Source organism: Cutaneotrichosporon oleaginosum (genome assembly GCF_008065305.1).
Source record: "Cutaneotrichosporon oleaginosum strain ATCC 20508 chromosome Unknown ATCC20508_contig02, whole genome shotgun sequence".
Taxonomy (NCBI): domain Eukaryota; kingdom Fungi; phylum Basidiomycota; class Tremellomycetes; order Trichosporonales; family Trichosporonaceae; genus Cutaneotrichosporon; species Cutaneotrichosporon oleaginosum.
The window spans coordinates 2,089,077-2,116,650 of NW_027072171.1; the positions used below are offsets into that span (position 1 = coordinate 2,089,077).

General features: G+C 62.2%; 6 protein-coding genes across 6 annotated transcripts; 4 read left to right on the forward strand and 2 right to left on the reverse strand.

Moving 5' to 3' along the window:
- Nucleotides 1-920: 920 nt before the first annotated feature.
- COLE_02512 (uncharacterized protein) lies at nucleotides 921-5,514 on the forward strand (the record flags this gene model as incomplete). The annotated part of the gene is made up of 7 exons (XM_018424322.2): nucleotides 921-1,223; nucleotides 1,264-1,343; nucleotides 1,380-4,563; nucleotides 4,600-4,727; nucleotides 4,994-5,286; nucleotides 5,342-5,450; nucleotides 5,487-5,514. The coding sequence occupies 7 exons, from the start codon at nucleotides 921-923 to the stop codon at nucleotides 5,512-5,514; spliced, it is 4,125 nt and encodes a 1,374-aa protein (XP_018275842.1).
- A 2,289-nt stretch (nucleotides 5,515-7,803) lies between these two features.
- COLE_02513 (uncharacterized protein) lies at nucleotides 7,804-11,009 on the forward strand (the record flags this gene model as incomplete). Its single annotated transcript, XM_018420997.2, has 3 exons — nucleotides 7,804-7,881; nucleotides 7,918-8,107; nucleotides 8,167-11,009. 3 exons carry the CDS (start codon nucleotides 7,804-7,806, stop codon nucleotides 11,007-11,009), a joined length of 3,111 nt encoding a protein of 1,036 aa, XP_018275841.1.
- Nucleotides 11,010-14,633: 3,624 nt separating this feature from the next.
- Nucleotides 14,634-18,325, reverse strand: COLE_02514 (uncharacterized protein; the record flags this gene model as incomplete). The annotated part of the gene is made up of 2 exons (XM_018423650.2): nucleotides 14,634-18,146; nucleotides 18,194-18,325. The coding sequence occupies 2 exons, from the start codon at nucleotides 18,323-18,325 to the stop codon at nucleotides 14,634-14,636; spliced, it is 3,645 nt and encodes a 1,214-aa protein (XP_018277502.2).
- A 216-nt stretch (nucleotides 18,326-18,541) lies between these two features.
- Nucleotides 18,542-20,508, reverse strand: COLE_02515 (uncharacterized protein; the record flags this gene model as incomplete). Its single annotated transcript, XM_065626218.1, has 4 exons — nucleotides 18,542-19,992; nucleotides 20,025-20,167; nucleotides 20,246-20,322; nucleotides 20,368-20,508. The coding sequence occupies 4 exons, from the start codon at nucleotides 20,506-20,508 to the stop codon at nucleotides 18,542-18,544; spliced, it is 1,812 nt and encodes a 603-aa protein (XP_065482487.1).
- A 391-nt stretch (nucleotides 20,509-20,899) lies between these two features.
- On the forward strand, nucleotides 20,900-23,932 carry COLE_02516 (uncharacterized protein; the record flags this gene model as incomplete). The annotated part of the gene is made up of 1 exon (XM_018423651.2): nucleotides 20,900-23,932. The coding sequence occupies one exon, from the start codon at nucleotides 20,900-20,902 to the stop codon at nucleotides 23,930-23,932; it is 3,033 nt and encodes a 1,010-aa protein (XP_018277504.1).
- A 2,274-nt stretch (nucleotides 23,933-26,206) lies between these two features.
- On the forward strand, nucleotides 26,207-27,493 carry COLE_02517 (uncharacterized protein; the record flags this gene model as incomplete). Its single annotated transcript, XM_018423652.2, has 4 exons — nucleotides 26,207-26,271; nucleotides 26,302-26,504; nucleotides 26,538-26,795; nucleotides 26,829-27,493. The coding sequence occupies 4 exons, from the start codon at nucleotides 26,207-26,209 to the stop codon at nucleotides 27,491-27,493; spliced, it is 1,191 nt and encodes a 396-aa protein (XP_018277506.1).
- Between the last annotated feature and the right edge of the window lie 81 nt (nucleotides 27,494-27,574).

Here is a 27,574-nt window from a genome sequence, read left to right on the forward strand (position 1 = left end):
ACCACAGCTCCTCCTTACCTCCGTAACCCTCCGTATTGTTTATGACGCCGAAGCAGGCGTGCGCGTGCGTCGCCTCGCAGCACGGCTTCCCAGCCCACGTCGACGGCTCGAGCTTGCTAATTGCTGAGTGCCGCTGACATCAGCAGCCGCCCCCGTGGGGACCCATGTATGTCTGTCAGCGAAGAGGCGTGTGTACGTGTGGATGTTGGAGTGGACAATCGACAATGCACGGCCGACGGCAAGGGCGATGGACCAAGTGCACAGGCTTGCGCTCGGATCCCTGGTCGGTCAGTGCGGCGCTACTCTGAGCCGAGGATCGTCTTGCTGGGGACGGGTACGCATCACGATATCAAGATGGGCATCTGGTGAATTTGCCCAGCTTCAGCAACTGGGCAGCTGGGCAGAACAGGTGAATTGCATTCAGTGTACAAGTCGTGTACAGTAGGTTGGAGAGAGAGATACCCAACAGCCCTGACGTCTGCGCAGCATAAACTGGCTCATATTGGGTGGCAAATCGAGGTCCAAGTCTCATGCTGCAACATAATAAACATGGCACATCCAGCGTTTTGGAGTCGAGTCTCGGTTCGATCCGCGGCAAAGACACTCATGTTTATGCTTGCAAAAATGGGACGAATTTGCACCCGTTCATGCCGGCCGAGACAGCCTGGGCGGCGGTGCTGACCCTACTCCCTACCCATACCCCACGCGGAGGCGAGTTGCATGTCATCGACATCAGTTCTGTCTCGATCAGCAACACATCATCCCTCCTCCTCAACCACTCCAATCTCGCATCTCTTATCCACGTCCATCTCACACCCCCTCCCTCTCATCCTCCCCATCCACTTCTCATGTCACTTTGAGCAAGGGCCGTCACACTCGGAGCCCCCACACCGAGCACATCGGCCCGCTGCTTAGACATCATGTCCCGCCCCTCACTCCCCTCCGTCCCCGTAGATGGCTTGCCCTACGACAAGCTCCATGCAGTCGCTACCGAGCTCGGGTCAGTCGATCCCGAGTCCCAACCCCCGACCTACTGGTTCGAGCTCACGGTCCGCTCAGCCGAGCAGGCACGTAACGAGGAGCGCCGCGGCTCCAAGGCTGGGCAATACGTCGCGTACACACGTCTGGCCATCGCCTACCAGAAGTGTATGTTTCACAAGCGATTCAAGGACGCGCGCGCCGCCGACCATGCTTGGGCTATCCGCGTCACGGATTTCAAGAGCGTAAGCGTCCACTGCCGCCCTTGGATTGCTGACACACCAGACATACGAGAGCGCGATGCACAAGGCCAAAGTCCTCAAAGAGGAGCTCAAGGCTGCCCCCGTGAAAACTCATCAGTCCACGTACGTCGCGCAAAGCACCGCCCGAGCTCATTTCAGGAACTCGGTCGATCACGAGCACGGAGGCTCCATCGCCGACCGCATGAAGGCGTTGAGTGGGCACGGCGTCGACGTCAGCACCAAACGTATGAGCCGCGAACTCGGTCCTCGTCCCGCTCCGCCTTCGCGCCAGCAGCACCCGGCCCGTAGGCCGTCGCAGGATCTCACACACCAGCGCCGTCCCAGCCTTCCCCGACCACCTTCAATATCCAACCTGCCATCCAATCTCAGTCGCCGAGGCTCGAGCGCCTCTCTCTCGGGCATGAACGGCATCTCCCCAAATCCAACCGGCGGCTCGACGAGAAGCAACTATAGCCCTGTCAAAAACTCGGTGCCGCTGTACCGCCCCTCGTCGGCCATGTCGACGGCGTCGGCTCGCCAAATCCACGCCTCGGGCTCGGTGCCCCCGTCGCCAGCTGCGATCGTGCCCTCACTCCCGACTGCTCCGTCTGAACCCCCCACTCCCCCTATCCAGCCGCCCGCTCCCCGTACCCAGCCGCCCGCTCCCCGTACCCAACCCTCTGCTCCAGTCACACAACCACCAACTACCCCATCCTGGACTGCCACTTCATCGCCGCCGCGCACAGCCCCTGTTGAGCCAGAGAAGGCACCAGAACGCCCTTCGTCTGTGTCCGCTTCCCAGCGGCCACCTCAACTTCCTCTAGCACCGCCTGTCTCGACATCTCTAACCTCGTCACCAACAGATGCAGCGGAGCGCCTAGGTAACTTTGAAAAGGCCTTTCCTTCGCTGGACGAGCTGGGCAAGCAGTTTGACGATGAGGGGTTCGCAATCCCCTCTTTGCCTGCATCTGCTTCCAATGGACCCCGCCCTGTTCCCGAGGCGCCCAAGAAGACCGATGATGACGCCGCAGCGTTCCCTGGCTTCCCCAGTCTGCCCAGTGTACCAACAGACCTGCCAGGTACGCGGGCGCCACCAAAGCCACCGTTGCCGCCCCCTCCTGCCCCTCCGCGCCTTGATGATCTCAAGAAGAATGGGGACCGCCCTCCCTCTCCACCCAACACGGACTCGCTGAGACAGGACCGATCGTCAGGCTCACTCAGCTTCCCTACACAGAACTCGCTGGCTTTGTCTACATTCAACTCGCCACACGCCTCCATCTTCGACGACGGCGCCAAGCTCAAGTCGCCGCTGCAAACATTGGGTCAGCAAGACGAGGTTTACGCTGCGTCACCAGTGTCGTCCGCTCACATCCCCGAGGGTGTCTCGTCCTCTTCTCCCGTCAACGGGTCCGCTTTCCTTTCCTCTCTGGATCCACTCGAGGCTGCGGCCGCGCATGTCACTTCACCACCTACAGACGCGTTGTCGCTCCAGCCATTGGCCATGCCTACACCCCAGGCGGCACCGGTGGCGCGTGCGGGGAATAACCCTGTTTCTGAACCTCCTGGTGCGACCCAAAGTTCTGCAGTCGCCCCATCAACGACTGCTCCCGAGAAAATTGCAAAGCCCAACTTTCCGTACACCTCGTCGATCACGCCCGACACACTTCGAGGTTACTTCACCAATCCCGCCGCGGATGTGCTTATCTGCGACGTACGGCCGGCAGAGGAGTTTGCTGTCGGGTTCGTTGGGGCCGAATACCACGAGCGAGGGTGCAAAGTGAGCGTCGTGTGGATCGACCCGACTGTACTCATGCGACCGGGCCTCACTTCGACGCAGCTCGAAGGCGCCCTGTCTCTCAGTCCGGAGGCTCAGCAAGTCGCCTTTGCCAGCCGCAATCTGTACGACTTGGTTGTGATTGTCGACTCTCGCTCGCGCAAATTTCCTGGCAAGGGTGAAGCACAGACGCCAGCGGGTAATCTGCGCAATGTCATCTACGAGCACGAATTCGCCAAGGTGTTGCCACGTTCACCCGCACTCCTCCTTGGCGGTTATGAAGCATGGGTAGAGTTCATCAAATCCCGGCAAAGGATCAACTTGAAGCGCATCCAGGAGGAACAAGCGTCCTTTATGCCTCGCATGCCACCCAATGGCGCTCCTAACGGCCACGCTTCCCCACTGTCGCCGCGGCCGGCGAACGCATCGCCCCAAGTTCCCGAGAGGCGTGCCGGTCATGCCCGCGAGAAGTCGTATCAGATGTCGCCGTCGCACTACTCGAAGGAGATCACTGAGAACTTTGCTCACGGCTCGCCACAGTCGATGACCGGTGGCCCGCACAGCCAACACCACTACTCCGCATCGTACTCGGGTGGTCCGGCATCGTACATGCCTTATCAGCAGGCTCCAGCAGCCAGATCGCCGATGCCTGTGCCGATGCCACGGGCATCACACGCGTCGTCCAACTCCATCTCGTCGAATTTGAGTAGTTTACAAGGGTATAATATGCTGTCACACAATCGCACCGATTCGTTCTCAAACTACTCCGTGTCGACGGGGATTGCTCCGCCTCCGCGCGCATCGGTGCACACAAGCGCCATGACGCGCAGACAAAGTAGCAGCGACTACATGGACTATGGGTCACCGAGGCAACAGACGCGCATCGAGTACCCGCAGGCCCACGGGCTCGTGCGTGTTCCACAGCCACCACCAGCTGCCGCCTCTCACGGCCTTGAGCGGCAGGATCAGCGCGCGCCGATGCCTACGCGCCTGCCGCAATGGACGGAGAGCGTTGCCGACAGCGGCGTCCACTATTGGCGCGATACCAGGCTTGGTCTTACAGGGCTCAAGAACTTGGGCAACACTTGCTACATGAACTCGACGGTTCAGTGCCTGAGCGCGACGTTCCCGTTCGCGCGCTACTTCCTCAATGAGATTTACAAACGCGACCTGAACGAGACGAGCAACCTCGGCACCAAGGGTCGCATGGCCAAGGCATTTGCGGATCTGCTCATGGCGCTGTGGAGCGAAAAGTGGAAATTCTTGTCGCCCATTACTTTCCGGCAGAGTATCATAAGCTTCAACGACCTGTTTGCAGGCAACGAGCAGCATGACTCGCAAGAGTTTTTGTCGTTCATGCTTGACGGCTTGCACGAGGACTTGAACCGCGTCAAGCACAAGCCGCAGATTGAAATGACCCCGCACCGCGAGAAGGCGCTCGAGGAGCTCACGCCGCAGGAGGCAAGTGACAAGGAGTGGGCACTGTACCGCCAGCGCGACGACAGCATTATCGTCGACCTGTTTCAGGGCCAATACAGGAGCAGGACGACATGTCTGACGTGTCGAAAGGTGGGCGTAGCACTTGCGTTGGCTTGCTCACACCAGACCTCTACGGTGTACGACTCTTTCATGTGGCTCACACTCGATTTGCCCGCGCAGAACAAGCCGGTATTGCTTTCTCAGCTTATCGACCGCTGGGTGTCGGCCGAGACACTCAGTATCGAGGATGGATGGTGAGTGATGAGCGAGGAGCGATAAGCAATGAGCGATGACGGAGGTTGTGATCTGAGTGAATTATGAGGGACATGATGTTCAGGCACCAACTCTGTCTGATGGTGATCTTGGTAGTGCCGTGCCTGGGACCTGCAACGGCATGCCCGCAATGCTGGGTGGCACTACCCTCCGGCAACGCCGATTCTGGTTTTGTTTTGATGTGTTCCCTTAGACATGCGCGCGCGCGCGCGCGCGCGACGGGATGGAGATGGCTGGCTGACAATAGGCATTGCGCGCATTGCAAGGCGCCACGCAAGGCGACCAAGGCGCTCACGCTCGTCCGACTGCCGCCGGTCCTGCTGATCCAGCTGAAGCGCTTCAGCTTTGCGGGTCGCCACTGGAACCGGTCCGACACGCCCGTGATCTTCCCGACGACCAACCTTGACCTAACACGCTTTGTGCCGCGTCGCGAGCCGACTGGTGCCGAGAATCTCGACGACCCACGCACGCAGATCGGGCCGTTCAAGTATGAACTGTACGGCGTGACAAACCACTCGGGCACGCTATCGAGCGGGCACTGTGAGTTACATTTTCTGCCTCCTGCCTTTCCTGGCAAGAATGCTGACAAGAACAGACACGGCGTTTGTGCGCGACGCTGGTGGATGGACGTTTGCCGAGGACAGCCAGATCTCGAAAGCGAGTGAGACGGATGTCATTTCGCACCCTGCTGCGTCTTACATTTTGTGAGTAAATTGGTTTGTGCACGCAACTGACATCAGGTTCTATAAGCGTGTTCAAGCATCTTAGATGTGTAGTTGTACTTTTATTGCATGCGTTGGTGGGACGCGTGTTGGGGAAGCAGCGGCAGCAGCGGCAGCAGCAGCGGAGAACCGGGAGGATGGACTCGTACTCTAGGGTCAAATTAAAGACGGGCTGTTCGGGGTGCATTCACCGGGACGGATGACGGACGCGTACTCCACTCGACACACCACTGTACAGTACTCTGTCATCGTTGTTTCAGTCGGTAGATCGGTAGTAGTACAGTAGTCTGTATTCCAGGAGTTTGGGCCCTCGGGCTCTCGGGGAGACGCCACTCCCGCGACATGCGCCACGCGGCCATGGGACGGTACGGTACGGTACGGTACGAGAGAGCGCGAGAGCGGCGACAGGACGACGCGTCTTGTGCGTTCAAATGTCAAAACCGCGTACATGTACTGTACTCGCAGTGGAGTAGTGCATACGAGCTGTGGCGCAGAATGTGTCAGTCTGGCAGGTCTTGGGGTCTTGGGATCTTGGGGGCCATGGCCGAGCTGGTTGGAACATCGGAACATGAGCAATTCATGTCCATCCTGCCGTCCTGTGGCGCACGCACTAGAGTAGAGTAGCGTGGACTACTACAGTAGTAGCTCCGCGTATGGATCATCCTCTCAGCTCCAGCCGCGCCGGGATGCCCGAATGAAATGAGAGAAATCGAGCCGTCCGTCATCATCAAAGGCAGGGAGGAGGGAGGAGGGCCCAAGGATCCAAGGACGAGGTCGGTTGCCGGCATTCCAACGAGTGTTTCATTCCAGAACGGCCTTTTGGCCCTGCACCCTTACTCTCTCTCGTCTTTGTCACGCACACCCTTGGCACCTCGCCTCGTCGCTTCTCACTCGTCCTCGCTCGTCGTCGTCGTCGGCGTCGTTGGCGTCCTCATCTTGTTCTCTTCATCATCATCATCATCTCCACTCCATTCTACTCCACTCCACTCCGCTCCGCTTTACTCTGCTCCTCCCCTATCTCCGACACTACCCCCACCTCTCCCTCCCCACACAACCTTGCGCACTTTCCATCCCTCAAGCAAAATAATCTCACCTTTGCCCATCAACCCCGTCAGCCCATCAACTCATCAACCATCAACAACTGCATCAGCATCGAAGCGTCACGAAAAGCGCCATCGTCGCACAGTCCTCCACGTCCCCGGCGTCCAGCCTATCCGCGTCCTTTGGCCCCGACACGCCCTTGACACGCCGCCGCAACGCCTCTTCGCCTTCGCCTTCGCCTTGGCCTTGACCCAACCCCTACCCTCTCCTCTATTCTCCATCCTCCTCCGCCAGCTCCGCCCCTCTCCCTCCGCGCCCTCCTCCAACCCACCCACGCTATCTCTCAGCACAGATCCAGCGTGCCTGCGCTCGGTTTCTCGTGAGTCCAGACTTGTCTCCACGCACCACCTCTGCCTTGATCTGTTTTATTATCTTGCATGTGCATGTGCTGCGGCTTGGATGGTTGGCCGGGAAGCTAGCATGATCACCGACGCGTCTGAAGGAGGGCGTGGGGAAGAAGAGAGACAGGGCTGAGACGGGGTGAGAGTGACAAGTGACATAGGCACGCCCTAAACCGCGACGCGCCCAGCCCGCGTTTCGGGATGCTCTCCGAGTTGATCATCAGCTCTGCTCTCTCCGCTCCCCAGTGATCAACGGGCGTTGCATGATGGCCGCAATCGCGCATGGGTCGACATGCACACACACACTCTCTCCGCTCACTCAAACACTGCCCTGCTCGGCTCATGATGGCTCCCAGATCCCAGAGGGTGGCTATAAGAGGGTCGCGAGAGGGTGGAAAGACATGATGGCGCCGCCACAGGACACATGCACACAACGCACAAGCCCGTGGCGTCTCCGTATCCGTGACCCCGGGATCCGTGTCGCTTGCAAGTCTTGCGCCGTCCCGTCTCTTCTCAATCTCCTCGTCTCCTTGGCTGGCTCATGACTCGTGGCTGCCTCGTCGTCGTCGTCTCACTCTCTTTCCCCGCTTCCAGCTTCCAGAACGGGCGTGACCAGTCACTGTCTCACCTCCATCCCCTCCTAGCCCGGCCCGTGTCCACACCGCCGCTTGTTGACATTGCAGCTAACCCCGCAGCCAGCAGACACAAGGGCCAGTGCACATACCAGGAATCGCGCTATCTGGCCGCCATCTGGGAACACCATCAACTGGGCGCCCCGCTGCCCCGCTGGTTCTGGTTCATAACTCCCCGACCAGCTCGCGTCACTCCCAACATCTTTCCATTCATCCACCCCATTTCTCCCCCCCCCCTCCCCCCCCCCTCCCCTGCACACCATGTCTTCCGCCGCAGACGGCTCGGACACTGCCAGTTGGTTCGAGGCAGTCAAGGGCGAGGTCCCCTTTGCCCTCACCGTGAGCTCTCAACGGCTTTCCTTTGTCTAACAGCAGGGCCCCAGTATCACACTCTCACCACTCCCATCACCGTACCCACCAACAGTCTTCCTCTATGGAGGTAAAGTTGTCCAATCCCGACGCATGTCGGATCAAATGTGGGCCATGGACTTGAACCGCCGGGAATGGTCGCGCGTCAACGCCGGCACCGGACCGGGCGTGCGCTACTTCCACTCTATGGACGTTTGTGCGTACTTTTTCGCCACCCTCTTTGCTGCTGTGTGCATGTACTGACTTGTTATTTAGGGGAGGACAAGCTTGTCCTCTTCGGCGGCATGAGTGAGCAAGAGCTCAACGGGTCCAGCTTTGTACATGATGACGTCTGGTTCTTTGACTGCCGCACTCGCCGCTGGCTCCCCCAGCCTTCCCCCACCGCTGGCCCCTCCTTTGAGCCAATAGCTCAAGACCCCCAGCTTCTCCCTTCCGCACGCTACGCCCACCTCAGCGCTGTCTCGCGCGACAAGCTCGTCGTATTTGGCGGACAGCGACACGACAACACCTGGATCTACGAAATCAGCGCCTATGACCTCAAGCGTCGCCTGTGGGTGTCCAAGACGCCCCAGCCCGAGTCGCACGGACTGCACTCCAAGGGCGCATACCGGTCCGTCGCCCTGTCTACCAACCAGCGCGTCGTTTTCCCGCATTCTGACTCGCACACGTTCACCGGCACGCAGGGCCTGCCATTCTCAGAGGACGAGGAGGGCTACGGCGGCTCAATCTACGTCTACTCAAACTACGACTTTGCAAAGGTGAGGCGAGAGTTTGAGATTCTCCACCCACTCGATGATGGCGAGGCCGACCCGGTCGCATCAGACAAGTTTGCCTCTATCCCCGGATACACTGTGCGCGATCTCTCGACCAAGATGAGCGGCGTGTCCCAGCCACCAGGCCTGCGCTTCCCGTCCGGCGGCGTTGTTGGCCACCACTTTGTCCTAACGGGTCTCTACCTCGCCTCCACTTCCGGCGCATTCTCTATATGGGCGCTCGACCTCACTACCATGGTGTGGTCGCATATTGAGCCGACCGTGCTCAAGACTGGAAGCTGGAACCGTCCCGTCCTATGTCCCGACAGCGCTCGTCTCATCGTGTTTGGTTGTGCCGACTCGGACCTCACCACTGACTACGGCAAGCGTGCCGTCAACCTCAACCACGTCGCAGTCATCGAGCTCGAGGCGTACGGCATCTATCGCCCACCAAAGCAGGAGATCACAGACAAGGAGCAGAACATGGGTCTTACGTTACTCGACCAGAGACTGTTGATCGACTTTGAGGTCGTGTCCCTCGACAACCGCCGCGTCAAGTGCTCGCGGCGGGTGCTGGAGAAGCGCTGGCCGTGGTTCGCAGAGCAGCAGGCGTCGATCGTTTCCCGTGCAGGCGAGATCGTCCACGACGTGGCCTCGCTTGACATCCACGACGCACTTGTAGCGTCCCTGAGCCCCGCGCGTATGACGCCCACACGCCTTTACCTGCCCGAAGAGTTTGCCGTCTGCGTCGCCTTTGTTCAATACTTTTACACGCTCGAGCTGTCGACACCGCTGCAGCGCCGCGGCCCCGTGCTCACCTCGCTGCTGTGTCTTGCCAACCAGTACAAGCTTGAACGTCTGCGCAAGCTCGTCGTGCACACACTGCACACCCGCCTTGAGCCGGACAACGCGCTCAACCTGTTCCAGGTGGCGAGCCTCACAGGCGAGAAGCCCCTCGCGTCTCGTTGCCTGAGCCTGCTGAAGCACACCCGCTCCAATGGCAAGCCGCTGCACAGCTCTCACCACCGTCCGAGCGGTACTCAGAGTGCCCACGGCGGTAGCTCTGGCAGCGGCACCGGGTCCGCACCGCCGCACATGGGCCTCCCACCCGACGGGACGTCTTCTGGCACGTCTACGGTCAACGGGAACACTACCATCCAGGGCGCGCCCGAGCCACACATGTTCCGCCGGGCTCGCGCTGACTCCCTCACGTGTCCCGAGCACCTCCTCTCGCGGTTTGTGGACGGCGAGGAACTACTTCAGGAGGCATCCGCAAACTCGTCCAAGTCACAGGAGGACTCGATGGTTGTGTCGCTCTTCAGTGCACTTGACTTGAACTCGCCTCCGCCATCACCTGTTGTCATGAAACGCAACAACAGGCCTGTGTCGGAGCGGTCGCCGTCGCCAAGTCCCAGCCACGCGAGCTCGACGAGGAAGAAGCGTGCACCTCCGATGATGCCGCCTCCAGTCCGTGCTCTTCCCATGGTCCCCCATGATGCCCTCCTCACTCCTCCTGTTACTCCCCATACCCCCCTCGCCGATGCGGCTCTCCGCGCCTCCAGCCCGACCAACTCGGAGTCGACTTCGTCGTACCCGAGGACCCCGGCTGAGTCGACACGCGGATCCGTGTACTCTACCCGCGAGGACCCCATGTCTCCGATGGCCGAGCGCCGTCCGTCTATCAGCGATAGCAGCATCCGCGGGAAAACAGCCGCACTGCCAAGTCTGCCCGAGGACGATGCGCCGACGTTTGAAATCAGCGACGACAACACTCGAGTGTCGACTGAGACATCCGAGGGCGAGCACGAGACGCTGCGGACACCTTGCATCTCCATTGACCCCGGGAGTGCGCCGTTGAATCAGTCTCTCAACGTGCAGCAGGAGCAGGCCATGCGCAAGCTCACCGCCAACTCGGGACAGTCAAAGCAGCTCACGCGCGCCACTTCGCTCTCCTCGCTCGGCCAGCGTCCACACAGCGCCATGGCGACATACACGGCCCGCGATGTGCGTGAGATGGGCAAGGCCCAGGCGCAGATGAGCGTTCTCGCTGAGGACTTTGGCCCCGTCCTTTCCTCAACAGCCGAGCGCTCCAAGACGTGGGCGAAGCCGGCCGGCGAATCCGACATGTTCAGCAAGCGGCGCAGTATTGCTCAGCCGCCCGCGCCCGTTGACTCTGACTACGATCGCGATCGCGAGCAGCTGGCCAAGTTCCACGCGTTTATAGCCGAGCAGCAGCGCCAGGCCGGATCGCACGAGGCCGAAGCAATAGCCCGCAAGGCGACTGGCCGCGCCGGGCGCTCGCGTTTCGGCGCGTGGCGTTCCAAGGTCGGCAATGTACTGCACTAGCGCTAGTTGCGGAGCGCATCTGTTTTTTCGTCTGAGCATACCACACGTCACGTCACGTCACGACCTGTCCACACACACGTTCCGACCAGCTTTACTCTGTTTTCCATGTTTTCCATGTTTCTATAGTTATATTCGGGCTCTGCGAGCTGTGGTATGCATTTGACATGTGGCAGCTTGGCGTTGGTGGTGCCTGTGTGGCGTGCGACCCTGCTGCGCGATCAGCGACTGGGCGGAGACGATAAATGTCCCGCCTCGCCTGGGCGTCTGACACGTCTCTCTTCACTCTCACCTCTTGACTTTGACTCTTGACTCTGCTCGTCACTCTCGGCTCGCCCCTCACCCCTCTCGGGACCCCACCATGTCCCCGTCCCCCTCCCCCGCCCCCGCCCCGCTTCCGCCGACGCACCCGCTCGCCGCCGAGCTCGCCGCCCTCCGCCTCCAGGTCGCGCAGTACCGCGCCGCCGCGCACCAAGCCGGCATCGCGGTACAGGGTGTGCGGCTGGAACTCGAGCTCGCGCGCGAAGAGGCCGCGGGGCTGCGCGCGAAGAACAAGGCGTTGGAGGGCGAGGTCGAGGTGCTCCGGTGAGTTGGGCGCACGCATGAGGTCACCGCGGTGTCCGCCGCTCCCCTCCCCCCCTCCCCCCCTCTCTTCCCCCGTCCCCCCTCCAGCTCCTCCCCCCCCTCCAGCCGCCCCCCCCTCCAGCCGCCCCCCCCCCCCCCCCCCACCCGACTGACGCCAGAACCACCCCCGACCCACCACAAACCACGCCCCCGTCCAACGCGCTCGCCGAGCTCTCGCTCGCGCACCGCCGTCTCAGCGCCAAGCTCGATCTGACAGAACAGCAGCTCTCCGCGTCCGCGCTCGAGCTCGCGTCGACGCAGCAAGAGCTGCAGAAGGTGCAGAAGCGGGCGGACAGCGACCGCGCCGCGCTCGCCGAGCTCCGCCGCGTCGAAGATGACCGCGAAGAAGAGCTCGAGTGGGAGCGGTCGGAGCGCAAGCGCGTCGAGGAGCAGAAGAAACTCTGCGAGCTCGCCCTCGCCGAGTACGCCGCGCTCGTGTCCAAGCTCGATCGGCGGGCCGTGCCCCCGCCCCAGCCGCGCCGGCGGTCAAACGACATCCTCCAGGTCGTGCCGGAGTTCGGCGACGATGCGCCCCCCACGCCGAATGAGCCTACGGACAAGGAAGACAGGCAGCTCGGGGAGAAGGCGCCGACGCCACCTGCAAAAGAGCCTTCTCCTTCTGACGACAACGAGGACTCGGATGAAGAGGACGATCTCATAGCCATCTCTGGCCCTGAGCCCCCGGCCAAGGACACGCCCAAGCCATCTACTCCCCCGCCCTCCTCTGTTCGCGCTTCTCCTGCGCCTCCGTCGCCCACCCAAATCGCAGAGGACACCAAGCGCGCCTCATCTCCCATTGCTCCCGAAGTCAGCAACACCGCCGACTCCATCTCCAACCTTCTAATTGGGCAGCGTGGCGTGCACCGCCTATTCCGCGACTTCTCTGCCACCCTCTTAGCCAAAGAGAAGGAGATCCGCGAGCTGCAGATGCGCGCCGACGATCTGGAGAGCGACCTTAGCGTCGCGCGGGAACAGCTCAAGACTGAGACTGAGCAGCGCGTTGAGGCGATGTCGGAGCGCGATCGCGCGCTCCGCGACGACGCCAGCGCGGCCAAAGTCGTCGAGCGGTACATGACCTTCTCGCAGAAGGCGCACGAAACTGTGCATGCGCACCTGGGCCAGCTGCGCACGCGTGGGGCAGCGACGCAGGCGTCGCTGCGCACCGAGGCGACGAATCTCCGCCGGCGGCTGCAGAGCGAAGCAGACCGCGCATCCCGCCTGCGCGCCGCTGCGGAGGAGATGGCCGAAGAACTGGGGAAGGAGTCGGCGGGGCGCCGGCGCGAAGTCGCGCTCCGCTTGCAGCTCATCGCGGCGGACGAGGCGCGCGCCCGCCGCGCCGAGCAGTGGCTGGACCGCGTGCGCCGCGCGCGCGAGCCCGAAGCGAAGGAGGTGTTGAGCTCGCCCGTCCTCGGCGTGCTGCTGGATGAAGGCGCGCAGATTTTGGCGCCGACACCTGCCCCGGAGAAGGCTGGGTGGGGCCGCCGGCTGCTCGCGCGCAAAAATGTGCCTAAGCCCGACCACAAGGCCGGCGCGGAGGACGAGTCGATGGCGCGCGTGGTGCTGGCCGAGGAGCTGGTGCAGCATCTCGTCCACGACCTCCAGGTCGAGACGGAGCGCCGCGTCGAGCTCGAAAAGCAGCGTGTTGAGTGGCTTGCGAAGGAGGCTGAGGACGGAGTGCCGCCCGAAGGCGGGCAGGGTGGCGGCTTGGTCTTCGATGCGGACGAGGACAAGTCTGGCAATGTGGAGGAGGCCAAGGTCGAAAAGGCTGAAGAGGGCAAGACTGAGGTCGAGGCCAAGGACGAGGTCGAGAACGACGTCGAAGCAGCAACGGATAAGGCCAAGGATGCTCCTGACGTGGAGACTAAGGACGAGACGAAGGTCAAGGCCGATGCGCCGGCTGACCCGACTTCGTCCAAACCTTCTCCCTCCCCCACCCCCTCGCCCTCGCCCTCCATGACACCGCCTCACATCGACGAGCTCAGCGCCATGTTCGACCCGCTCATCGCGGCCTACACACCCCTGCAAAAGTCGCTGCACGACCAAGCCGTGTCGCTCGGCGCGCTCCGTGCCTCCCTTCCGGACCTCACGAGCGTCGCGGCGAAGAAGGGCCCGCTGCGCGCCCTCGCCCTCCGTCCCGCGCGCACGGCGCGCGACGACCTCCTCTCCCTCCTGGACGGGCTGCACGAAGTGATCGAAGACGCGCGAGTCGACGCGGAAATCGCGGTGGCCGACGAAGACCGCGTCTTCCACGGCTTCGCGGCGCTGCTGGGCGTCGGCGCATCCGGCGTGGTCCAGGCGTCCTCGGTGCTCCGCGACGCGAGGGTGTACGTCGACGCGCGCGGCGCGACGACACCTGCGGAGGGGGGAGGAGGAGCGGGGCTAGAGACGCCGCTGTCGCGCTTGTCCGCGCGCGTCGGCGACGTCGAGCACGACCTCGCGCTCATCAAGCGCACGCTGCACGAGGCGGAGGGGATGGATGCGCCCGCCGAGGAGAATGAGCCCGCGGCAAAGGACAGGCGGCGCAAGAGCATATGGTCGCTTCTCCCGCTGCGCACGGTGTCGGCCGAGGCGCCCAAGCCGCTGCCCCCCGCCCTCGTGCCTCTCGTCGAGGACAGCGACGACGACACGCCCGCGCGCAAGGTCTCGCTCCTCTCGACGGTCGGGCGGAGCTTCTCGTCCAGCGTCGGCGTGGCCGCCAGCAATGTCGCCGGCGCGCCCCGGAACGTGTCCAATCTCGCCGGCGGGCTGTTCCGGCCCCGCCGCGGCACGCTGTCCAAGAAAGGCGAGAAGGAGGAGGAGCGCGAGGGCGAGGTCGAGTAGATGTTGATCATAGATGGTAGAGGCTCGATGCCATGTGTCTGTACACCACCACAGTGCGCAGCCAACTACCCCCTGGTGGCTTCCACTAACGACCAACGACCAGATCGTGTCTTCAACCCAGAGGCACCAGCCGACTTCTCACGCCCACAGCCTGCGCTGCCTAAAACACACATGCATGCACGTCTAATTATTCGAAAAGCTCTGTGAGTTGTGCACGGGCCGCTTCTGCTTGCTGAGACGCCACGAGTCCTTGCTCTCCGCGAAGCGGTCGAACAGGGGCTCGATCTTCTCCTGCTGCTTGCGCTTGGAGATCTTGTTCGCGTCCGCGACCTTGAAAAACGTCGGCGCGACCTCCTGCAACCACTTGGGCTCGATGACCGTGACCTGGTGCATGTACTCTTTTGCGGTGAGGATAAGCTCGTAGTAGATGCACCATTCCGGCTGGCGCTGGAAAAGCGCGGACGAGGGGTGGATCGAGACCGGCGTGCCCTCCACGAGCGTCTTGTACCCCTCCATCGCGTCCTTCTTCGCGGCGTTGCGGAAGAAGCCGCTGCAGATCGCCAGGCGCACGCGGTTGAAGTCGGTGCCGCACGACACCAGGTCGTGCTTGTACCGGTCCATGATGCCGACAAGCTGTTTGCGCACATTCTGGGCCGTCTTCATCGCGCGCGAATGCACAAAGTTCTCGAAGCACCAGGGATTGCTGAACTTGGAGTTCTTCCAGCCGTTGTACACCGCCAACAGGGTGAGCAGGTCGCCCTCGGGCTGGTGGAACTTGGCCTTCTTCGCGTCCGCTTGCGCCTGCTTGTCCTTCGGTCGGTAGAAGACTTGCCCGCCACTCTGGAGCATCGCGACGATCGTGAGCACCTCCTCAGAGCAGCCGTAGTCGACGCTCTTGATGAGCATCTTCGACAGCGGCGGGTCCAGGGGGAAGTCGGCCATCTTGCGGCCCACGCGCGTGAGTAGACCCTCGTCGTCGAGGGCGCCCAGCGCGTACAGTGCTTCAAGCGCCATCAACATCGTCGCTGCCGGCGGCGGGTCCATGAAGTCGAAGTGGATGAGGTCGTTCACGCCCATGGCTTTGAGCGTGAGAATCGTCGCCGCCAAGTTGGTGCGCTGGATCTCCGGGATCGGGTTCGGCAGCATCTCGTTGCGGAACGCCAGTTCGGTGTACAGGCGGTAGCACTTGCCCGGGCCCGTTCGCCCGGCGCGCCCGGCACGCTGCCGCGCCTGCGCCTGCGAAATCGGCGTGACGATAAGCGAGTCCATGCCTAGCTTGGGGTCGTACGCGTTCTGCTTCGAGAACCCCGGGTCAATGACATAGTAAATGCCGTCGATGGTGACACTCGTCTCGGCGATGTTGGTCGCGATGACGCACTTGCGCGCACCAGGCGGCGCGGGGTCGAAGATGCGCGACTGCATCTCGCTCGGCATCGCCGCGTACACCGGAAGAATGATCAATTCGGGTACCGACGGTCCTAACGCTTTGACTCGTTCGTATAAGATCTCGCACGATGTGTCAATTTCTTCTTGTCCTGTGAGGAAGAGAAGGATGTCTCCCGGCGGCTCCATCAGGTGGATCTGCAAGATCGTGATGAGCGACGCCTCGAGGTAGTCGCTCTCGGGCTCCTTTGTATACAGCACCTCCACGGGGTATGTGCGGCCTGGGATCGTGAAAATCGGGCACCCATAGAAGTACTTGGCGAACTTCTCAGCGTCGAGCGTTGCTGATGTGCAGATGAGCTTCAGATCAGGCCGTCTCTTGCATGCCTTCTTCATGAGGCCGAAGAGGACGTCGGTGGCAATCGTGCGCTCGTGCGCCTCGTCCAGCATGATGACACTGTACCTCGTGGCGTCGGGATCCACCAGGAGCTCACGCAGCAACATGCCGTCCGTCATGAACTTGATCTTGGTGTCGGGCGATGTGACGTCTTCGAAACGCACAGTGTATCCGACCTCGCCACCCAGGCGGCATCCGACCTCCTCAGCCACACGCTTGGCGACGGACACAGCGGCGACCTTTCGTGGCTGCGTGCACCCAAGGCGTCCATGCTCAAGCATTCCCTCCTCGGCGAGGTACTGCGCCATCTGTGTTGTCTTGCCCGAGCCTGTGTCACCGACGACAACCAGGATCTGATTCTCCTTGATGGCCTTGACGAGCTGGTCGCGCAGCTTGTAGATTGGCAGCGAGCGGCGCTGCTCCTCGATGCTGAGGTCCGTGATGCGGCCATACGTGACTGCCTTGTTGGCCGACTTCCACGCAGGCTGCTGCATAGCAAGCTTGGTCTGCTGCTGGCCACGCAGATCGGATGCGAACTGCCGTTCACCGGCCTGCGCCATGGGGTCAAGCCATGGCTGCGTGACATTCTTAGCCTGCTTATCCATCTCGTCGTTTGCCTCAAGGCGGCGAATCTCCCTTCGTTCACGCGCCTGCTCGCCACCAGCAAGCGCGGCACGGTTCAGCGACCCGTCTGGCGCCTTGATGATCTTGATCGGAGAGATATCGAGTGTCACCTTTGTCTGGCCAGCCAAGAATGCCGGCTCCTTCTCGTTGACCTCGATGTCAACATCCTCCTCCACCTCCTCGCGGTCGGGGTTGTTGAAATCGTCGTCCAGATCTGGGTAGTCGGCGGCGCTGACGGCGCCCGACGCGATGAGCTGCTTGATTTCAAATCGCTCGGGACTAGACAGCCGCTTCGCGCTCCCCGTGACTCGCCGCTCCGTGGGCAAAGGTTCAGGCTCGTCGCGCCCGTGCAATGGCGCGGCGTTGGCGCCAGTGCCTATCCGCGCCGCCATGCGATGCCGGTCGGCCTCCATCTCGCTCGCCGATCTTTCACGCATGTGTGGCGAGAGATCCTCGCCCGTCTTCTGGTCGACGTCCTTCATGCTTAGCCCAATCTTAGACCCAGCGATGGACATGACCTTGACCTTGACGCGCTGCCCTCGTTGCATCCCCTCGCTGGCGGTCTCGAGCCTTGCGCCGGTGATGTTGGACACGTGTACCATCCCCTCTTGCCGCCCGGCCACGCCCTCAAGCTGGACAAATCCGCCAAAGTCGCGCACATTGCTGACAGTGCCGTTGTAGATCTTGTACAACAGCGGCCGGTCGTCCAGGCCTGGCCGGCCGCGCCTTTCTTCCCTCGAGTCCCTCGCGTCGTGAGGTGCGCCGCCACGGCCTTCCCACCCGTTGTCGCGCCCCGCGTACCCGTTGTCTCGCTCGTGCCCGCGATCACGATCCCGGTCGTAACCACGGTCCCGATCTCCGTAGTCGTTTCGTGGCCGCTTGGCACTAGGCTCCCCATCCATGTAGTCGTCGGCGCCTGGCCTGCCGCGCCGCGAAGCCGTAGCTTCCAGCTGTTTCATGGTGTTGTCCATCGAGAAGTCGGGCAGGACCTCGGCGCCCTCCTTGGCGGTGCGTTCACGCAGGTACTCGTCCTCGCTCTTCCATCCTTGGTCGGGCATCGCGAGGCCCGGGAACTTGCGCGCTTGCAGCGCCTTGGCCGTCTGCGCTTCCTCGCCGAGATCCTTGCCTGCCAAAGCCTTCGCCTTCGCCTTTGCCGCCTTGCGCTTGTATTTTGGGTGCTGGGTAACGATGGTACGGTCGAGGCTCTTCATGAAGCTGTCGCTGAAGTTCGCGCCGAACTGCTGCAGCGCCTTAACAAATTCAGCATAGTTGCCCTTGCTCTTCTCGTGCGTCTGGAGCGTTAGTGGAGGCGCGAGAAAGGCAGAGTGAGAATACTCACGGCGATGACAAACTCGGCGACGGTCTTGTCCTGCACGCGCGTCTCGTTGAGGATGTCTTGAGAGACGCGCGAGACGAGCGACAGAAGCTCGAGCTTGTACAGCTCCTTGTCGGCGCCCTTGTCCGTGCCCATGTTTGCGGCGATACCGTGATGTTGGGTTGGAGGAAAGTACAACGTCGTCAAACCTCAACCGCTCCGACATTCAGTTGAGTGGCAACTCGTTAACTGGGTGGCGGAAACAAATTCCACATCATTGTTGTACATATGAAAAATGGCTATTGGGGTGGAGGTGGTGGTCCTTGCTACGACAGATATAGAAAATCGCCAGCTGCGCTCTACTCCTTTTGCTTAGGCGTCGGTGACACAGCCCTGCGACGCGTCCGACACAAGGCGGGCGTACTTGAGAAGCGTGCCCTGGGTGACCTTGAGAGGCGGCGCAACCCACTTCTCCTTGCGCTTGGCCAGCTCGGCGTCCGACACGTCAAAGCTGATGGTGTTGGCCTCGGCGTCGATGCTGACGACGTCGCCGTCCTGTACAAGCGCAATGGGACCACCGACCTGGGCCTCAGGCACAACGTGGCCGATCACGAAGCCGTGCGAGCCACCGGAGAAGCGCCCGTCAGTGATGCACGCGACATCGTGGCCGAGACCAGCACCCATGATGAGCGAGGTGGGCTTGAGCATCTCGGGCATGCCCGGGCCACCCTTGGGGCCGAGGTAGCGGAGGATGACGACCGTCTTCTCACCCTTCTTAATCGAGCCGCTCTCGACGGCCTCGACGAAGGCGCTCTCCTCGTCGAACACACGGGCCTTGCCCGTGAACTGCAGACCCTCCTTGCCGGTGATCTTGGCGACGGCGCCGCCAGGTGCGAGGTTGCCGCGCAGGATGCGGATGTGACCAGTCTCCTTGATAGGGTTGGAGACGGGGCGGATGATGTCCTGGCCCTCCCAGAGCTTGCCGTGCTTGGCCATCCACTCCTCGCAGTTCTCGCCGAGAGTCTTGCCTGTAACGGTCATCTCGTTGCCGGTCATCAGCCCCTCCTTGATGAGGTAGTGGATGACGGAAGGAGTGCCGCCGATGGTGTAAACGTCCTCCATGACGTACTTGCCCGAGGGCTTGAGGTCGGCAAGGAACGGCACGCGGTCCGAGACCTTCTGGAAGTCGTCGATAGTCAGCTCGACGCCGACAGAGTGCGCGATGGCGAGCAGGTGGAGGACGGCGTTGGTCGAGCCACCAAGCGCCATGGTGAGAACCATGGCGTTCTCAAACGCCGCGCGGGTCATAATGTCGCGAGGGAGGATGTTCTTCTCAAGAAGGTTGAGCATGACGTCGCCGACGCTGTCGCACTCCTCAAGCTTCTCCTTGTACTCGGCGGGGAACGACGACGAGCCGGGGAGCGCCATACCGAGGGCCTCGGTGGCCGAAGCCATAGTGTTGGCAGTGTACATGCCGCCGCACGCGCCAGGACCGGGGCAAGCGTTGCGGATGGTGTCGTAGCGGATCTTCTCGGCCTCCTCGGTTTGGCCCTCCTGGAGGTAGCGGCCGTAGGCCTGGAACGCCGACACAATGTCGACAACCTCCTCCGGGCGGCCGGTGTTGCCGCCGCCACAGTGGCCGGGGCGAATCGTGCCGCCGTACACCATGAGACCGGGGCGGTTGAGGCGGCCAAGGCCGATCAGGACACCGGGCATGTTCTTGTCGCAACCCGGGACGACAACCATGCCGTCGAGCCAGTGGCCACCGGCGGCGGTCTCAACCTGGTCCGCAATCAGGTCACGCGACTGCAGAGAGTATGACACTGGGGTGAGCGACGTCAGCGGTGGGACGTACTGCCGCGTGTGCCCATCGAGATACCGTCCGAGACACCAACAGTGCCGAACTGGTAGCCGGTGACGCCAGCACGCTGGAGTGACTGCTTGATGCGCTGACCCAGACCCAGGATGTGCCCGTTGCATCTGCCATCAGATAAAACCCAGTGAGCCGCTTACGGGTTGCCCTCGTACCTGTATGGTCAGTCACCGCCAATGTTCCCAAGCAATGCAGTCACTTACCACACCGATGCGACACCGATCATGGGCTTCGCGAGGTCCTCAATGTTCTCAATGCCGTCGGTGGCGTAGAGCATGGCCTGAGGTCAGACTTTCTATCCATCTCATCCGGTGTGGTGGCCCACCTGCGAGGCACCCTGCGACTTGGGCTGGGTAATGATCTTGGAGTAGCGGTTGAGGCCGGCCTTAGCGGCGTTGCTAGCCGAGGTGGAGAGCTGGCGCTTGGCCTGGCGCTGGTTTGCGCGGAGAACGTTTGAGCCGAGCATGGTGGGCTAGAGGTGGGAAGAGGTTGTGGACAACGACGACGACGACCTCTTTGATATAATGACAGTGGTGCAGCGACAAGCAAAAGCGATTTCGGACATGGTCGAAGCCGGTAAAGGACTTTTGGTGATCGATTCCACTCGGCCGAGTCCCTGAACCGCTAACCTGGCCCGTTTCTGGCCAAAACTCGATGCTTTTGCAGGGATTGAACTCGCGCTCCAGCCAATTGACGGGAAGCCTCAAGTCAGCCCATTCCTTACCTAACCTCGCGTGCCTCTTTTTTGTGTGCCTATCAAGCGGAAGACATAGGCGTGCCGCCTCGTGGCCGCCGCGCGTCACGATCGACCAGCGTGGAGGTCGTCGTCTTCAACCGCCCAACTCGCACCAACAATGATGGAGGAGGAGCCCGACACCCCGTCCCTCGTGGACCTCCTCCAGCACACCGCCGCGTCCCAGCACCTTCCAGTACCCGATCTCAGAGCTTCCGCGGCGCAAGAGTACCTGGATACGCTGCAGTCGCTGCCGCTCAAGGCATTACTCGCTGAGGCCGGGGCAATCGCAGAGGCGGCCGGCGGCGTCGAGGGAGAGCTCACCAACCTCTGTTATCGCGAATATACTACCTTCATCAGCGTGCACAAGTGTTCGGCGGCTGTCACCAGCGCCTTTGACGACTTCAGCAGTTCACTCGGGCGGCTGCTTGACGCCGTGCCAGCGCTTGAAGATGAGTGCCGCACTTTCGTGCGCAGCACGGCAGGAGTGCAGGAAGCTCGGGCGAAGGCTGCACTTGTGCAAGAACATCAGGACAAGCTATTCGACCTCCTCGAAATACCGCAGCTTATGGACACATGCGTTCGCAACGGATACTACCAGGAGGCCCTCGAGCTTTCCGCTCACACTACCAGCTTGGTCAAACGTTACCCAGCCGTTGAGCTCGTGCAGGACGTGGCAAAGGAGGTCGACGGTGTGCTCCAGCTTATGCTTGCGCAGCTACTCGCCCTCCTCCGTGAGCCGATCAAACTCCCCGCTCTGGTCAAGACCGTTGGGTACCTCCGCCGCTTGCACATCATCGGCGAGAATGAGCTTGGCCTCGCCTTCCTCGTGTCGCGCCTCAGCAACTTCCGGACACAGCTAGGCGCACTCGAGCGTGATCGGCCAGACCCCGTCCGCTACGTGCGAAAGTATGTCGACCTGTTCCGCGAGCACGTTTTCGACATCATCTCGCAGTTCAGCGCCATCTTTGATGGCCAGGATGGTGCGGCGCAGCTCGCCTCGTTTGTCGGCCAGTGTGTTGACGAGCTTGTCGACGTGGTCGCCTCGAATGTGCCGAATATGAACGACGCGGCGTCGCTCTCCTCCATTCTTGTGCAGCTCGGATATTGCGCGCTCGCGTTTGCACGCGTCGGTCTCGACTTCTCCTCCCTCGTGACAGATCCATTCGCGGACGCCGTTACATCTGCGTTCAACGGCGCCGTTGCAGACGCGACGAAGAGTCTGACAGCGACGCTCGCGCAGGCTGAGAAAGGGTCCAACAGCCCAAGCTCCGCCCTCCTTGCGCCGGAGGCCCTCCCCGCCCTTCTCTCAGCCGACACCCCCTTCTCCTTCATCCCCTGGTCCGGCTCGCTAGAGGCTCTGCCCGACCTGGCCAAGTTTTCGCCCCTCGCAATCCTGGTTAACGCGCACCTCTCAGCGCTCAACTCACTCCGCCTCCTCGCTCCTCTCCACCTTCACCCAGCGCTGGCCGCGACTCAATGCGCAGCCCTGACAAAATGCACGCACGCCGTCGCGCAGTATGTCCGGCAGGCTGTGGCAGTGAGCGACCCTATGAACCCGGGTGGCGGGCACAAGCAGTCCGGCTCTGGTCGCGCGCAACTGATCAGAAGAAATTCGGAGACGCAGCTCACGCCTGAGGCGCGCGCCGCGCGCCGACGCGAGGCACAACGCACATGCGTCGCGTTCGCTGATGCGTGGGCGCACGCGGTTGTCCCACTTCTGCGGGCAGCGCTCGACACCGGCGTGTTCGAGGAGGCGCTGGACGATAGCGCCGAGCTGCTGGAGACGCTCGAGACTCTTGATGCGTGGGTTCGTGATCAACAGGATGAGGGCGCGGAGAGTCCCGTGAAGGAGGCGGCTCGCACGCCCAACGGCTCGGGGGCCGTCACGCCCATGGCTGTACACGACGAGGCTGTCGACGAGCCAGAAGAGATGGCAATGGAGGAGCGCGCAGCCTCGCCTGTGCGGACACCGTCGCCAGTCAAGGCAGCTCGCTCACCATCGCCACTGAAAGCGGCCTCTCTTGCACGCTCGCCATCCCCCGTCAATGGTACAACCTTGCCGAGGATGGCATCCCCAGTGAATGAGCGGTCTGCGTCACCGCCGAAGGAGAGGTCGCCCTCGCCCGTTAAGGCCCCCTCACCAATAGCAGCACCCTCGCCAGAGGCAGCAAGGGCACCCTCGCCCGTCAAGGCGTCATCTCCAGTGAGAGGGCCCTCGCCGGTGAAAGCGCCATCTCCAGTGAGAGCACCCTCGCCAGAGAAGGTGCCCTCGCCAACGCCTTCGCCCTCCCCGGTGAAAGCGGCATCGCCAGTGAAATCTCCATCTCCGGTGAGAGCGCCGTCGCCGGTGTCGTCAGGGCAGCAGAGGTCGCCATCTCCAGCCAAGGCCCCCTCTCCCGCCCGCTCCCCCTCCCCAAAACCCCTCCCACAATTCGCCATCGATACCCCCTCAGCGGCCCCTACACCCGCAGCATCTGCGACGCCCGCGCCGCTGGCAACACCAGCCGTCGAAACACCGGCTCGTGTCGTAACACCAGAGCCCGCGGCACAGGAAGTGTTGGCACCAGAAACAGGAGCGGATGCAGCCACCGAGCAGCCAAAGCAGCTTGAGACACGGACCGCGGAGATGGAGGTGCCCAGTGTGGATGCCGCAGCGCCGCCTCCGATCGCCGAAGATGCGGTGACGACGCATGTGCCCTTAAACTCCAAGCCTGAGCCAGTCGCTGCCCCCGCGCCCGTCGGCAGCAATGGCGATGCTGAAACAAGCCAGCGATCGCCGGTCACGGACGCGATCGCCTCAGCATCGGTAATCTCGGCGTCAGACGCCGAACCCACGGTGGCCACCAGCTCTCTAACACCTGAGAAGACGTCCGACATCGTCGCGACGCCTACTCCCGCGGATGTGCGTGCGCCACCATCGATTGCAGCGGCATCAGCTGAGCCCGACGCTAAGGCCGAAACGGCCCCCGCCCCTTCGGCACCCGAGACGCTCGTACCCCCACCAGTATCAGCATTCGAGACGCCAGTGGAAGAAGCGGATGATGACCCTGCCGAGTCGACTGAACCGTCTCGGCCACCATCGCCTACTGCAGCAGCACCGTCGACAAGCGGAGGAGGCAAGAAGAAGAAGAAGAATAAGAAGAAGAAGAAGTAGACGTAGACGTAGAGGGGAGGTGCATTCGCCCACTATAAACGACGCCATGCATGACGCATATTAGACATATCCCTCACAAGTAAATTTGTGCACTCGTCGAGAGCGCTGCCCCGTCAAGGGAGCGGACGCGCCCGTCGAGAGCGCGCAGGGTCATTGGTTGAGTCGTGTGATGTTCGTGCACTAGCGGAACCGGCCGCGACCCATCCTAGAGGAGGGTGAGGTAGTTGGAGGGGGCAATCTGGTATCAGCGGTGGCGTTGCGGTCAAGTTCGGGGCGGTGAAGCGGTGCGGAAGGATTTGCCACCAGCATTCCGCAGCGCGCCTCTGCGTCATTGGTGACGGCGGGCATATATAATGGCATGCAACGACGCCAAGCTGCCGAAACCGCAGCAGCGGTGTGGGAAGTGGACTCACGCCTTGCTGCCCGCTGGCCGTGCGGACCTGGTACCACTTGCCGGTGGTGTCGTGCACCTCAAGGATTTCGCCCTTTGCGAACGAGACCTCATTTGGGTCGTCCGGGCTTGCCGAGTACGCGTAGTTGGCCTTGGCCTTGTGCTTGTATGCGACGGTATCGGTGCTCTGCCCGATGGCGGAGGCAAAGTCGGGCTGAGGCGAGGGCGTAGCCATCTTGACGGGGCTAGGGCCGTCGAGGTTGATGGGTGACGAGTAGCCCATCGTGCCGCCCATGCCGCCGTTGGCGTAGCCACCCGGCAGCTCGTGGCTGGACATGCCGCGGTCGGCGCCGTTCACACGCAACCCGGCGCTCTCGTTGCCGTAAATGCCCGCTTCGGCGCGAGAGGCGCGGCCGGAGTGCCGCCTGTTCGACGCGCCGCCGCCCCAGCCACCAACCGTGCCTCCGCTAAAGCTCTCAAACAGCCACGAGTCCTCGTCAGAGGTGAAGAAGAGGAGCCAGACAAGCTGTTGTCAGCACAGAAGAGATGGCGCTCACGTCGACCATGCACAGCAGGAGCCATCCGACACCGGTGGCAGTGACAGAGCCGGAACCCTTGGCAAAGATATTCTGAACACCAAACACGGAGAACACGACGCAGATTGCGGTGAAGATGGCGATCGCAAATCGGTGCTGGGACAGCGTGCCGCTGCAGGCCGAGATGCTAAATGTTAGTGAAGCTCATGGTTCTCCATGAGTACAGTCATTGTACGTACAAGAAGAATACGATAACCAGGCTGGCGCGTCAGTCGCTGTCCACAAATCTCAAGCGACTCACATTTGCACCCAAATGGCAAACCAGAGCACGCCGAACAGAGGCGCGCTTGACCGGCTGCCTACGTCGCCGGTGGCATCGCTGTATTGTGCCTCACCGACGCACTGGCCGATGAAGGCAATGAACCATGCAACGAAGGCGACGCCGATTGTCACGATAAGTGCCGGGTTGCGCACCACGGCGCCAATGTCGAAACCTCGTCCGACCATTGCGATGAGATGGATGAGACTGCCAGGAGCGGGAGGCTGGATGGAGGTGAAGGGAGAGGTGGATGGAGGATGCGAGTCCGTGGAAGAGTGGGAAGATTCAAAAGAACGGATTGTTTGTGAGACCTTGATGACCTGGGTGGAATGAGAATTCGGCACGTGTGGGTGGAGTCGATTGACGCTGATGAGATCTCCCGCACTGTACACGCCCAAGACCAGTCCACAGAAGGCAGACAGTGTGCTTGGTTCTCGTGTCGCTCCAGACTCTGATCGCGGTGCATGCTCGCTGCTTGCTAAGAATCGGGGGCTGCAGAGCTGCAGCGCTGCAGAGAGAGGCGAGGCCACGACGCTCGCGCCATTATCTAGGGGGCTGGGGTGGCGGTGAAGCAGGTGCTGTGCCTGCTCGGCGCCACTCCCTGGCTCTGTCATCCTGCATCTCTGCAGCTGCCTCCTCGTCTCTCGACATCAAGCTTCGGCCTGTGTGGGATCCAAACGAGTAGCGCCGAGTGCCTTGACGTCTGGAGCTGTCTCTCTGTGAATGCAATGTCCAGGATGAACTGAGATCGCTGAGACAACATCTCCCCTTCCCCCTTGTTGTTCCTCGTTCGCGTCCTCTCCTCTTCTGCTCCGCCGGGCCCCTGGGTATTCCGTTATGACACCCAAAAGGGTCCGGAACTGCCTTAGGCCTTGTACGAATCTGACCCCGTTGCCACCCAACGTCACCGGAGACGCGCCGACAGATCAACATTACTCCGTCCCAATATTCCATCGGCCACCTCGCACGACCATCACCGCGACTCTAGCTCTCACTCTCCTATGGCCCACAGGTAACCCTGGCACACGATGCAGTGCCCGGTATGTGAAAGCACGCGCGACAAGCTCTACTGCCCCCCATGTCTGCAGGAAGGGTATGCGGCTCATAGGATACGCTGACGCAGCGTCAACGGGCACACGGCGATGAAGCACGAGATCGCGGGGCAGGTCGCGACGGCGCGCGCGACCGCTGAGCGGCTGCTGGAAGGTGGCGACGCACCCGGCGCCACGGCATGGCGCGAGCTGCGCGCCGCCGTCGCCGCGGGGGAGGCGCGGGTGGCCGCGCTCCGGGCGAAGATTGCGCGCGTAGCAGACGAGGCGGCAAGAAGTGGGTTGCCAGAGACGACGCAGCTGACGGCAGTACGCGCGTCCACTGCCTCCGCGGCGACTGTGCGTTTGCGGCGGCAGACGCTGGAGGATGCCATGCGCGCCGTCCCCTCCGACGAGGAGGTGGCGGCGCGCACAGCTGCTGTGCGGCAGCAGCAGCGCGAGGTCGGCAAGCGCATAATCCAGGCGCGCAAGGTGCTTGTGCGCGAAGCCGTCGACGTATTTGGCGTGCAGCGTACTCGCGACTGGGAGATTGCTGGCCTCGAGCTCCCGCCGCCAGACCTGTTTAGGGGTATGTCGCTGCCACCTTCCTCACTCACCCCAGTCCACCCCTCGGCGACGATCAACGCGGCTCTCGTACACACCGTGCACCTCGTCTCGCTCCTCATGTCCTACCTTTCGCTCGCGCTTCCTTTCGAGCCCGCTTGGCCGTCGGGCACGCACATCGGCCGGCCCGTGATGGGGCCCAACGTGCCGCTGCTCGCGACCAAGAAGTTCCGCGACAGGAAACACGTGCTGTGGATGTCGTCGACGGCGCCGGCCCTCGCCAGGTCGCGCAAGGGCGGTTTCTCCGTCCTCCGTGGCTCAGCGCTCGCGGCAGTTCTAGCGCGCAGCGCGAGCAAGCACCGCTCGACGCTCACCGCGTTCGCGCTGCTCGCGCACAGCGTCGCGTACCTCGCGTACACGCAGGGCGTGGGCGGCATCGGGATCGCCGACGCGTCTGAAGAGGACGTGGCGGAGGGCGTGCTCGTCAGCGCGACGAATGTGCTCGAGCTTATCGCGCTGACTGCCGAGAGCTCGGATCTGGGCGTGCGCGCACACGAGCCTGGCACCACGCAGACGATGCGACACATCGGCTTCGGGCTGGATGTTAATAAGGTTGTCGAGAGCGTGTTGGCCGCTGAGCGGGCTCGGTGGGGCGGCTCGGATGAGGGCCAGGAGGAACTTAGTGAGGGGTGGGATATGCTCGACGAGGAGAAGGACTCATAGAGGCAGAGAAGGAAGTGTTGTTGTAGCACCAGTCGACATAATCTGGCGTGTGCAATGTAATGCAATGTACTGTACAACATG